The sequence below is a fragment of the Hyperolius riggenbachi genome, chromosome 6 (genome assembly GCF_040937935.1).
Source record: "Hyperolius riggenbachi isolate aHypRig1 chromosome 6, aHypRig1.pri, whole genome shotgun sequence".
In the NCBI taxonomy this organism is placed as follows: domain Eukaryota; kingdom Metazoa; phylum Chordata; class Amphibia; order Anura; family Hyperoliidae; genus Hyperolius; species Hyperolius riggenbachi.
Window position 1 is genome coordinate 336,042,123 of NC_090651.1, and position 13,147 is coordinate 336,055,269.

The 13,147-nt window shown below is 43.6% G+C and overlaps 1 protein-coding gene across 1 annotated transcript; it reads left to right on the forward strand.

The window, feature by feature from the left end:
- The first annotated feature begins 1,163 nt into the window (after window positions 1-1,163).
- Window positions 1,164-2,723, forward strand: LOC137522226 (E3 ubiquitin/ISG15 ligase TRIM25-like). Its single transcript, XM_068242258.1, has one exon. It carries the CDS (start codon window positions 1,164-1,166, stop codon window positions 2,721-2,723), a length of 1,560 nt encoding a protein of 519 aa, XP_068098359.1.
- The last annotated feature ends 10,424 nt before the right edge of the window (window positions 2,724-13,147 follow it).

Below are 13,147 nucleotides of genomic sequence, written 5' to 3' on the forward strand. Positions count from 1 at the left end.
GCTCTGGTGGTGTGAGCCCTGGAGTGAGTTGTCTGCGCCTGTCCTCCCCCCACCCCGGAGTGTTGTATGTGAGCCAGCCCTGAGCTCTAAAGCTCGGGGTGACCCATGCTTCACTCCTTTCTCATGTGGTGCCCCCAAGTTAATGTGCATGTTGCAGAACGCAATGGACGTTAAGGTAAGTGACTGTTTTTAATATTGGGAGGTGGGTGCGGATGGCTCTCCCCGGCGCTGACCACACTTGGGGGGGGGTGCAGCTGCGCCACCCAGCCTCCCCCTCCGGGGTGCCGCTGTGGTTCCCAGGCAGTAAGAGAGCCTGGGACCCCGCAGTCCCCCTGTTGTATGGGGGCATTCGGAATCCTCCCCGTGGCGCTCCTGGATAGTGCTAATGTAGCATGAACTAATACCCGCAGGGCGATCGCTTTGCAGTATTGGTTTTTGGACCCTGCATAGTTTGGCATGCGAAAGCAAATGCATATTTGCATGAGCATTGCCTCATGAATAGCCAATTAGGCCGGATTTGCAAAGCCAGACTTGCTAGGGTTAAACTTGGTGTTTGAGCACGCATACATTTTCTCATGGAAAGCCTACTTCTTCTTGCTTCAAGGTTGAGGCACGTACTCTATTAGATAGATGCGGCGTATGCTACGACGCGGGTTGGCTAGTACAGTATAATAATATAGTAGGACACCATGCTGGGTATACATAATGCAATTTCCCATTCGTCCGCCCGACAACGGGATCAATCAGGAGCAGTTTGAATACAGATAATAATGAGGATAGCCAACATTGCTAATGACCTGAGAGCTGTTTAGCCTAGAAACTGCCCAGCACTACATGACCTATCTGTAGCCATTAGTGGCCCTCACACCTTCACTGCAATTCTGCCCAGGTACAAACAGACTAAACTCACTATAAATGCTCCTTATTTACATGAATCCTAGTTATTGCTGCATACTGGAAGAATTATGTTTACTAACAAAACAACAATTTAAAAAAATAACCTCCTAGCCTAAAGCCTGTTACAGAAGTTATGTTTTGGGAACTCCTTATATGAAGCCAGGAATTGAAACTTACTCAGTCTGACCACACCCCCTTCAGCTCACTAACAAACACTGGCTGACAAAGCTTGTTTCTCTTGTATTCCTACTTCCTTCTTCTCAGCTATGGCGTTTGCTAATGTCAGCGAGGAGCTGAGCTGCTCCATCTGCCTGAATGTCTACCAGGACCCTGTTATACTCCAATGTGGCCACAGCTTCTGCAGCAGCTGTATAGGAGATGTGCTGGATGCACAAGAAGGATCTGGCTATTCCTGTCCTCAATGCCGCACAGAGTTTGCAGAGCGTCCTGCACTGTACAGGAGCATCGCTTTAAGGAACATTGCAGAGAGTCTCCAGCCTAATATTCCAGAGCAGGAGATAAGTGGAATCGTGTGTAACTACTGCATTAACTCTTCAGTGCCTGCTGTAAAGACATGTGTGCTTTGTGAAGCTTCTCTGTGTGAGGGTCATGTGAAAGTCCACAATAAAGCAGCAGAACATGTACTGATAGAGCCGACCACTTGCCTGGAGAACAGGAAGTGCTCCGTCCACAAGAAGATCTTGGAGTATTACTGTAAAAAGGATTCGGTGTGCATCTGTGTGTCCTGCAGGCTGGATGGAGAACATAAGGGGCATCAGGTGGACTCAATAAACATTGCTTTTGAGAAGAAGAGAGAAAGGTTGAAAAACAATTTTGAGCGACTGTCCTCACAAAAAGCACAAGCCAAAAGTCATATTCAGATGCTTCTAGATCATGACAGTAAAATGGAGAAGGAAACTACTTGTATAAAAAAGAAAATCGTCTCCTTGTTCATAGAGCTCAAGGAAAAGTTGGATGTTCTAGAGAAGAAGATTCTTAATGAAATTTGTCTACAGGAAGGGCTGGTCTCCAGCTCTGTATCTGATCTTATCAAACATCTGGAAACAGAAGTGGAAACATTCTCCAAGAAGATAATGAAAGCTGAGAAGCTTTGCAGTATGACAGATCCATTAAACCTGTTGCAGGAACATGGAGAAGACAATGACACTATAACAGAGGAACATCAGGAGTTAGATGGGGCAGCAACTGGTGTGAAACATTTCCATCAAGAAGACACTTTTATATCATTGCTGAATGGCCTGTCCCGTATTATGGGGGAAGTTAATATAGATATTTTTGCCCAGACTGCTACAGACATCATACTAGACAGAGATACAGCTGGGAATAACGTAAACATCTCTGAGGATCTGAAAACTGCCACTTATGCAGAGCAGCTTAATAATTATCCAGAAAATCCAACACAATTTAGCAATAATCGAGTTTTAAGTAAAAATGTCTTTTCATCTGGGCGACATTACTGGGAAGTGGAAACAAGTAAAACAGGGATTTGGAGGTTGGGGGTCGCTTATTCAAGCATAGACAGAAAAGATGGTAGATCTATTGGGGATAATAAGAATGCCTGGTGTTTGCGATGCTTGGAAAATAACCTCAGTGTTGTCTATAACAATGAGGATATCAGTGTTGGTGTAAAATGTTGCAGACACAGTTTTGGTGTATATCTGGATTATGAGGCCGGGCGACTATCGTTTTTTGAGCTGGGTGAACCCGTCAGACATATCCACACCTTCACCACCACCTTCACTGAGCCCCTTCATGCTGCGCTTTTAGTATACAGGAGCTTTGCCAGAATCAAGGGCCTTAAATGATTAATCAGGCCCAGTACTACGCCCCCAGCCCCGTTCTAAAGTAATTTAAACTAATTAAGTAAACATCAGCAGAAATGTTCTAGTAAATTGTACCAATATGATGCTAGTGTGTGGCTTCACCACACTTTTACTCTACTTTTAGGGATGGGACACACTGCAGGGCACTTTTCATAGAGTTTTCAGACTTGCATTAAAATCATGGCAAAATTGCAGCAATAATATTCTAGTAAATTGTACAAATGTGATGGCATTGTGTGGTTTTACTACTGTGTTCCTTTTCTTTAACCTTTTAGCAGGCTTTCTATAACATGTGTTGCAGCGCCACGTTCTTTCCTGCCTCCGTGTGTCTCGCTAGCCTCCCAACCTATGTAGAGTAGACACAATATGCGAATTGTAATTTACCTTCTCTAGATGCAGGATCAGCTCTCTTCTTCCTCATCAAGCGGGGCTGTGACGCTGACATCCTCCTTCTGTCCTGATCACATTATGAGGTTACCTGGAGGAGGAGATCAGCACTACAGCACCACTCAGCTGGGGAAGAAAATATCCTGCATCCAGAGTAAGTAAATACCAAATCGCTTATCGCTCCCTATGCCCATAGGGTTGCATTAGGCAGCCCAAGATTAGCTGGCTACCTATAGTAGGGTAAACTGTCTACTACTGAGAGAAAGAAAAAAAACAAAGTCTAATCTTGCTCAGGGCAATTTAAAATCTAAGCCCAGCTAGTGTATATGCCAGTATATAGTGTGAATTGCTGAAAGTTTAGATAATTAGGGCATTTGTACACACAATCATTAGTTCACTAACCTTTCATCAATATCCATGTTCCGATACAATCTAGGCAAGAGCTGCACATGCTACCTTTTGTCACTTTATAGTACTGTACACAGTTTGAAAAAAAATCCACTTTAAAGAGACTCTGAAGTGAGTCTAAAGTCCCTATTTTAACTTGTAGTTATGTGAAGCGGTATAACCCCTGCTAACCCGCCACTATCCCACTGCAAAACGAGGGGTTTTTACCCCCCAAATCCCCTCCGTGGTGCCCGGGGAGCGCTTCCTGAAGAGGCAGAGCTAAGCCCTGTAGCTCTGTCTCTCAGCACGTCAATCCCCACTGATTGCCGCCTCTCCCCCGCCCCTCTCAATCTGCCTTCACAGAGAGGGGCGGGGGAGAGGCGGAGATCCATGCGGCGATTGACGTGCATGGAGGCAGAGCTGTGGCTCATAGCTCTGCCTCCATGAGCAGCAAAATCCACGACCAAGAAAGTCATGGATTTTGCTGGGGGGATTAGGGGGGTATTAACCCCTCATTTTGCCGCGGGATCGCTGCGTTTTAGCAGGGGTTATACTGCTTCACATAATGCATGTTAAAAAAGGAAATTTAAACTCACTTCAGTGTTTCTTTAACCTCCCTGGCGTTCAATTCTCCCAGGATTTCTGTGCAAAAAGTGACAAAATTTATTTTTAAAACTTTTTTTTTCCTGTAACTTGCCAAAATGTGTCAAACAAGGGTCTAGTATACAGTGCAGGAGAGTATTGATGTGTATGTACATCAATACTGTTCACAGCATGTTTTTATGGACAGATATATCTGTCCATACCGCTAGGGAAAGAGAATCTGAAGCGAGATTAAAATTCGATTTTCACCTTAAATTCAACAGGGGCATGTTTGCCCCTGCTAAATCGCCGCCATCCCGCGGCAGAACGGGGGGTCTTTACCCCCCAAATCCCCTCCGTGGTGTCCGGGGATCGCTTCCTGTTGAGGCAGGGCTAATGGCCGCAGCCCTGCCTCTCAGCGCATCTATCACCGCTGATTGCCGCCTCTCCCCCGCCCCTCTCAGTCTTCCTTCACAGAGAGGGGTGGGGAGAGGTGGAGATCCGCCGGCTGATAGACATGCATGGAGGCAGAGCTATAGCCGAAAGCTCTGCCTCCAGGAGCAGCAAAATCTACGACCAAGTTGGTTGTGGATTTTGCAGGGGGGGGGGGGGATTTGGGGGGTAAAGACCCCTCGTTCTGCCGCGAGATAGCGGCGTTTTAGCAGGGGCAAACATGCCCCTGTTAAATATAAGGTAAAAAGCGAGTTTTAATCTCGCTTCAGAGTCTTAAAGAGAACCCGAGGTGGGTTTGAAGAATGTTATCTGCATACAGAGACTGGATCTGCCTATACAGCCCAGCCTCTGTTGCTATCCCAAACCCCCCTAAGGTCCACCTGCACTCTGCAATCCCTCATAAATCACAGCCACGCTGCTGACAAACAGTTTGTCAGAGCTGGCTGTGTTTATCTCTATAGTGTCAGTCTGCTGCTCTCCCCGCCTCCTGCAGAACTCCAGTCCCCGCCTGCATCCCTTCCCTCCCTGCTAATTGGAGGGAAGGGACGGGGGCAGGGACCGGAGCTCTGTAGGAGGCGGGGGAGCAGCCGAGACTGACACTACAGATGTAAACACAGCCCGAACAGCGTGGCTGTGATTTATGTCTGATTGCAGAGTGCAGGGGGACCTTAGGGGGGTTTGGGATAGATCCAGCCTCTGTATGCAGATAGCATTCTTCAAACACACCTCAGGTTTAAGCGAGTCACTTTTGTTCTCCAGCCTTTGGTAAATCTGTGTTCATGAGCAGAAATGCTGCTGGCAATATTCAAGTGCAGATCATAAAAGCTGGGGTGTAGCAATAGCCATAGCAACTTTGTTTCTCCACCCTCTGACTTTGTCTCAGTGCCCATGGACTATACACAGTGTACATTACATGGAAATATAGATTGCCCAGTCAACTCATATCCATAGGGTAGGGGCAGGTGGCATTGCTCAAGAGTGTCTAGATCTGATGGCCCAATAAAAAACTTGCTGTGGGGCCCCATAGTGTCTAGCTATGCCAATGAATAAAGGGAACCTTAGGTGAGAGGGATATATATATATATATATATATATATATATATATATATATATATATATATATATATATCATACAAGCTGACCAGATTATCTGTATGCTTGTTTCAGGTATAGGATTTAGACACTGCTGAAGCCAGAATGATCAGTAGGACTGCCAGGCAACTGGCATTTGTTCAAAAGGAAATAAATATGGCAGCCTCCATATCCCCCTCACTTCAGGTTCCCTGTAAGGAAGGGAAATGGCCTGGAAAGAGTCATTACAGAAGGTGATATAACTAGGGCAATATTTTTGTTTTAACACATTCCAAACTTCACTTTAAAATTATACAATCTAAAATGTTTTTGTCCATTCAGCGTTCCAGACAACGGAACCGCACGGCCAGATCCGCTGGCAAAAGCTAATGCGTACCAGCCTAAAACAGCTTTTTCCTACCATGGAATTGGGTCTTCATAGTTTATAACCTTGTTTGTTCGGAATTTTGTTTGCTCTTCTGTTAACCATATTGTGCTAATTACACTAAGATATGGTTAGTTAGAGGGTAGTCATTTCAATAAAACACAAATTTTATTAACATAAAATTTGCCTCGTCTTGAAATTATTAGCATCTCACTGACCATATCTTAGTTTAATTAGCACAATATGGTTAACGGAAAGGCAAACACAGTTCCGAACAAACAAGGTGATAAACTATGAAGACCCAATTCCATGGTAATAAAAAAACTGTTTTAGGCTGGTTCGCATTAGCTTTTGCCAGCGGATCTGGCCGTGCGGTTCCGTTGTCCGGAACGCTGAATGGACAAAAAAATGTTGCAGGCCCTAATTTTGCGGACCGTTGTTCCCAGCGAAACGGAAACAGAAGGTTTTGCAGCACAATAGGAACCAATGTTTTACAGCACACTGGCTGTAAAAAACGGACTGTTTTCCTGGATCCAGATGGCCGGATCCGTACGTCCGGATCTGCTAAAAACTGCAAATGTGAACCGAGCCTTAGTAATTATTGATGTAAACAATTAGAATTTATTTTGGACTTTTATCCTGTGTCATCATCAGAGAGAATTTATATAATTTCCTGTCCAGACAGGATGTGAGGAAATCTCTACAGTGCCATCACATGATTCTATATGAATGTACGTAGTGGCTAAGTTTGGAATGCTATGATCTCTAGTGCTTGGGCATGGATGTTGTATAATAATAAAAATTCATCCATAAAATCACTTGATGTACCTGATGTTTTGATATAGCAAATTGTTAGCCACAGTGGAATGTCATACGCAGAGATAAATGGATAGGTAGTTTTTAATGGCATCTTAAAGATTACCCGAGGTGACATGTGACATGATGAGATAGACATGTGTATGTACAGTGCCAGGCTTACAAATAACTATGCTGTGTTCCTTTTTTTCTTTCTCTGCCTGAAAGAGTTAAATATCAGGCATGTAAGTGGCTGACTCAGTCCTGACTCAGACAGTACGTGAGAGCAGGAAAGAGATAAAAAGGGTCAATAGTTCATAGATTTTTAGCTCTGGCATACATCAATGAATGTGTCATTGAGCAAAAACTATAAAACAGTGAAAACTTTAAAAGTAGATTTAAACATAAAATACAAGTGTGGAATATCTTAAAAAGTCATTTTTAGGAGGAGGAGGATAAATACAATTGTTTATATAATTAGTTTATTTTCACCTTGGGTGTCTTTTAATTACCAAGAGCTGTAATCAACCACACATTGATTGCAGGACACCCTGCAGGAGCAACCACGCTAAACCATAGACTGGATGTGCAAAATTAAATAATGGTGCTCGCAATGTGTAAAAAGTAATACCCTTTATTATTAACCAAATAGGGGAGCATAAGGATGGCATGATCCACCCATGAGCCTCTGTTTCCCAAACACTTAGACAAACCTGAAGTGCAAATAAACTTGAGATAATGAATTGTATGTGTAGTACAGCTAAGAAATAGAACATTAGTAGTAAACAAAAGAGTCTCATATTGTTTTCCAGTACAGGAAGAGTTAAGAAACTTCAGTTAACTATGCAAAAGAGCTACTCTGAGTTCTTCGACCCAGTGGGTGGAATACAGTCTTATTATATGAAGCACTTAAACAGCCAAGAAACAGTGAAATACAGTTTGAGATAAGGTTTTACTGCAGGAAAGTTCAAAGGGTCATTAGCTATGCTCTGTTTTATAGCTTAGAATATGGAGTGTGTGTGGTTTACAAACTGCAACTATAGCAGTATGATGCAATGTTAACAGAGCCAGTTCTAGACTTTATGCTGCCTGAGGCAAACTTGTGAGGATGCGTCTCTCCCCCCCCTCCCCCCCAGCCCCATTTGGAATGATCTCACAGCACCTAAAAATTTTCACCCTCAGTATAAGTAGGTAGGTAAGTAGACAGGTATAGGTGCCCCCTATATAGGTAGCTGTCATGAATGATACAAAAAATAGTGTGCAAAATCAACTTCGTATTGTCCAGCAGAGTGTAATTTTTCTGCTTAAAGCGGACCCAAACCAAACATTTTTTTAAATTAAAAATATTTAGTTGCACCACTCTGACACATACAAAGATAAATAAACACTCCTTCAAGCCTATGAGCATTTCAGTGCATGCTTTTCACCCTTCTCTTTGAATAACTAGGGTTACACTGGGGGCAGCCATTATCAATTTCTCCATTGCCGGACACCACCTACTTCACCAGTCTGCCGGATTCTGCCCCAGCAATTTGAAAGGAAGGGAGGGGTTCCTACAATAAATGTAAAATATTTTATATTTGTCATCATGCAACTGAAAAAAGGCTGCTATTTATTATTACAATTTAGAAAATAGATTTTATTTCTGAAATCTTGTATTTTTAATTTGGGTCCACTTTAAACCTACAGCCATATGTGTCCCCCCCCCCCCTTTCTCCCATCACCCACTCTGAATAGGAAGTATTTCACATAGAGGTGTTACTAACAAATGTTGCCCTTGAAAGGCAGAAGCATCAGATAACCTTTCCCTCTCAAAACTCCCTCCAAAACTTTGAATTAGACAATAGGAAATCTCAGGAAAATCGCAGTTATAAATATCTAGAGAAGGAGTTATCACAGACAGAAAACAAACATATTTTCCGGTTTCTAAAAATGTAAATAATAACTTGGTTAAAGGATACCCGAACTGACATGTGACATGATGAGATAGACATGTGTATGTACAGCACATAGCACACCAATAACTGTGCTGCATTCCTTTTTTTCTTTCTCTGCCTGAAAGAGTTAAATATCAGGTATGTAAGTGGCTGATTCAGTCCTGACTCAGACAGGAAGTGACTACAGTGTGACCTTCACCGATAAGAAATTCCCCTTTTTACCTCTTTCTTGCTTTCAGAAGCCATTTTCTGCTAGGAAAGTGTTTTATAGTTGGAATTTCTTATCAGTAAGGGTCACGCTGTAGTCACTTCCTGAGTCAGGACTGAGTCAGCCACTTACATACCTGATATTTAACTCTTTCAGGCAGAGAAAGAAAGAAAAAGAGGAACACAGCATAGTTATTTGTGTGCTTGGCACTGTACATACACATGTCTATCTCATCATGTCACATGTCAGTTCGGGTATCCTTTAACTTATAGCATTCTAGCGGCTATGGAAACCGAGTTATTTAGCGTTTGCGGACCACACACGTTAACATACCACTATTTAGGGCCATTTGATTGAGCATTGGCCGCAGGTTACAAATCTGCCCTCGGATTCGCTGTGGGCCAATCCAGCCAGAAATGGCGAAGGTTATTGGTAAATAGTGTTATCACCAGGGGGGTATACACACCCAGTTTTTAGGAACAGACAGCCCACTAAGTGAGATTCTATAAAAGTCTGGTCCCTCAGCGACCATCTTTGGCTCCAAAATTCCATCGACTAAGATCTTCACACACGTGCCCTCCAGGAGATCAGGACACATGGATGGAAGTTCGTCACTTTCGTTGATCGCCGTGATATCAAATGTCGTTACCGCTGCACATCCCATTGAGCAGTTTGAACTGAGATCTTCTCAGCATGTCCAAGTTATGCATTTGACAGGTTTTGGACCAAAGTCACTTGAATCATTGCTTGGGCAGACATGTTGCGGCCCAAACTTTCATCCAATTCAATAAAATTATCGAAAGGGATGGTTTTTATAGGTGGTTCTAGATGGGTATTCTTTTGACCTGTTTTATTGAGAAGCAAGCAGTTCTAGTACAAGCAGAAATCTGGGTCAGACGGTAGGAGAGAGGTCACACCTACAACAGGAGTGCAATAAAAATGTATTTCCAATAAAAACTTAAATAAAAAGATTCTAATACAGTACTGTATTTCAGCCAGGTCACAAAAATCTTCAAAGTCTGTGACTGGAGGCAACTTTTGGTGAACCCTTTCCCTTTTGAGAGAAGTCTGTTTTGTTGTGTTCTCATTTTAGTGGCTAAAACACTGGTTAAAAAGTGACTGGCCTTCAAAAAATCATTAACCAGCTTTAGCATGTAGTGTGGTTGATGGTCTAGGGGGTAAGACAGATACCTACTACACACTGAGACCTGGGTTCTAATCCCAGCCATGGTATGTAAGCTGGCTTTTAAAAAAGTACAAATCCTTAATCATGCTACTTTTTCTATTGAATTGATCATAATGGTACATGCTAGGCCAGCTTTAGCATGTAGTGTGGTTGATGGTCTAGGGGGTAAGACAGATACCTACTACACACTGTGCAGCGCTGCCCCTTGGAGCAGTATTTCATCAATTTGGTCAAATACTGCACGCTCCGCTGCCTAAGTTGGCTTCGGCAAGTCTTCGGGAGCCTGAGTGCTCCCGATGACGGGCCGCTCCATACTACGCACGTGCGACGGCCCTCTCTCGTGCTTTTGTGTGCAGTATGGAGCTGCCTGTCTTCGGGAGGACTCAGCTCCTGAAGACTTCCGAAGTCCCCCACAGCGGGGGGTTCAAACATAGATACCATTGCTGCACGGAGGGCACCGGGAGAGGGGCAGGAGGGCTCTATAGGACCCAGAGCCTCACCTCTCCTTAGGTAAGTATCTGGGGGTTTTTTTGTTTTTTTTTCAGTACTGTTGTTTTCTAATACAGTACTGTATTTCAGCCAGGTCACAAAAATCTTCAAAGTCTGTGACTGGAGGCAACTTTTGGTGAACCCTTTCCCTTTTGAGAGAAGTCTGTTTTGTTGTGTTCTCATTGTAGTGGCTAAAACACTGGTTAAAAAGTGACTGGCCTTCAAAAAATCATTAACCAGCTTTAGCATGTAGTGTGGTTGATGGTCTAGGGGGTAAGACAGATACCTACTACACACTGAGACCTGGGTTCTAATCCCAGCCATGGTATGTAAGCTGGCTTTTAAAAAAGTACAAATCCTTAATCATGCTACTTTTTCTATTGAATTGATCATAATGGTACATGCTAGGCCAGCTTTAGCATGTAGTGTGGTTGATGGTCTAGGGGGTAAGACAGATACCTACTACACACTGTGCAGCGCTGCCCCTTGGAGCAGTATTTCATCAATTTGGTCAAATACTGCACGCTCCGCTGCCTAAGTTGGCTTCGGCAAGTGATGACGGGCCGCTCCATACTACGCATGTGCGACGGCCCTCTCTCATGCTTTTGTGTGCAGTATGGAGCTGCCTGTCTTCGGGAGGACTCAGCTCCTGAAGACTTCCGAAGTCCCCCACAGCGGGGGGTTCAAACATAGATACCATTGCTGCACGGAGGGCACCGGGAGAGGGGCAGGAGGGCTCTATAGGACCCAGAGCCTCACCTCTCCTTAGGTAAGTATCTGGGTTTTTTTTTTTGTTTTTTTTTATACACGGTTCCCATTTACTTTAAAATAAGTCTGAAGCTAAAAAAAGGTAAGTATTCATGGTTAATTAAGAATATTAAAGGGCTTTTTTCATTGTTGTGTTTTTATTTCTTTTAATTTTTTGTGGAAATGGGTAGTTTTTGTTGTTTTTGAGAAAATCAATGTTAAAGTTAGAGGGAAAAAGTCTATATTTTAATGCAGTAAAATGACAGATAATGTAATAATGTATTAACATAAATATATATGTAATTTTCTAAAAAAAAAAAAATATATATATATATATATATATATATATATATATATATATATATATATAAATATATATATATATATATGTTCAGAGTGTGGGAAATAAAAAAAGAAAAAATTATGTTCCCCCTCCTGAGACACTTTCACCCCTTGTCCCCCATGCAGGCTGAGATAGTCAGAATGTGGAGCCCGGCCGCTTGGGGCTTTGCACCCTGAGCTATTCTAGCCCGCATGGTCCATGGTAAGGTGGGGCTCTGGAGGAGAGGAGCTGCCAAGCCTTCCCCTCTCCCCCAGGGACCTTATCCAATGCATGGCGACACCCTGGGGGAGGGGGGTTCATGGTGGTGCCTGGGAAATCCCCTTTAAGAAGAGGACCCCCAGATGCCAGCTCCCTCCCTAGGAGAAATGAGTATAGGGGTACATAGTAATCCTTACCCATTCCACTAAGGGTTAAAAGAAATAAAAACACAATGAAAAAAGTCCTTTAATGTTCTTAATTAACCATGAATAATTATTAATGTTCCCATGCCAATATCCTCCAAAATGATCCCACGCCAATATCCACTAATCCAGTTGATTGCAGATCTCCGCACCACACACTGCAGCTCTAGCTATACCAAGTATAGTTAGAGCACAAAATCTATCATTCATAAAGCATTTCCGCATGTGGTAATGCAGAAAACAGCTGACTGAGCACTTAGCAAAATGTCAATTCATAAAAGCTGTTTCCGCATGAAAAGCTGACATTCCTGAGCAGTGCGGGACATTACCGCCTTGTGCGGTGATTATCTCAACACATGTCACCATATGTCAATTCATAAAACATTAGAACAGTGCTGCTCAAATCCGATCCGGATGCTACTCGGATAGTAGCTATCCGGATTTCTCCCAGTAATGCATTGCGGCCTGGGCGGGGGGTTTAATCTTACCTATCATGACGTCTTCTTCGTCCGTCCCTCGGCACCTCCCACGATGCGCTCCAATTCGGTGTCACGTAACTATACACTTCCTCCTTCAACCCGGAAGCAAGAAGTGTTATTAGTCACGTGACGCTGGATTGGAGCGCATCGTGGTAGGCGCCAAGGGACGGACAAAGAAGACGTCATGATAGGTAAGATTAAACCCCCCGCCCAGGCCGCAATGCATTACTGGGAGAAATCCGGATAGCTACTACCCGAGTAGCATCCGGATCGGATTTGAGCAGCATTGCATTAGAGCAGGCGGTATTGGGATGGAGAATACCGCTTGCTGTGAAGAGGTGATAAGGAGGTGATAGGCCTCGATTCATAAAAGTCTGGTCGGGAAAGTATGTGCGGGAAAACTCCGCTTTCGATATTTCAAACTTCTGGGTGGTCATTTATAAAATGTTGCCAGTTGCGATAGCAGAGCGGAGATTTCCCGCTGTAGGCTGGCGGTAGGCTGTCGGTAGCCTTGCGGAAACACAGAAGCTGGCAGAGTCCCTCCGTATGCTGCTCT

Bases quoted from the DNA above. Each gene is read 5' to 3' on its own strand.
- LOC137522226 (XM_068242258.1), top strand. From the start codon at position 1,164: ATGGCGTTTGCTAATGTCAGCGAGGAGCTGAGCTGCTCCATCTGCCTG.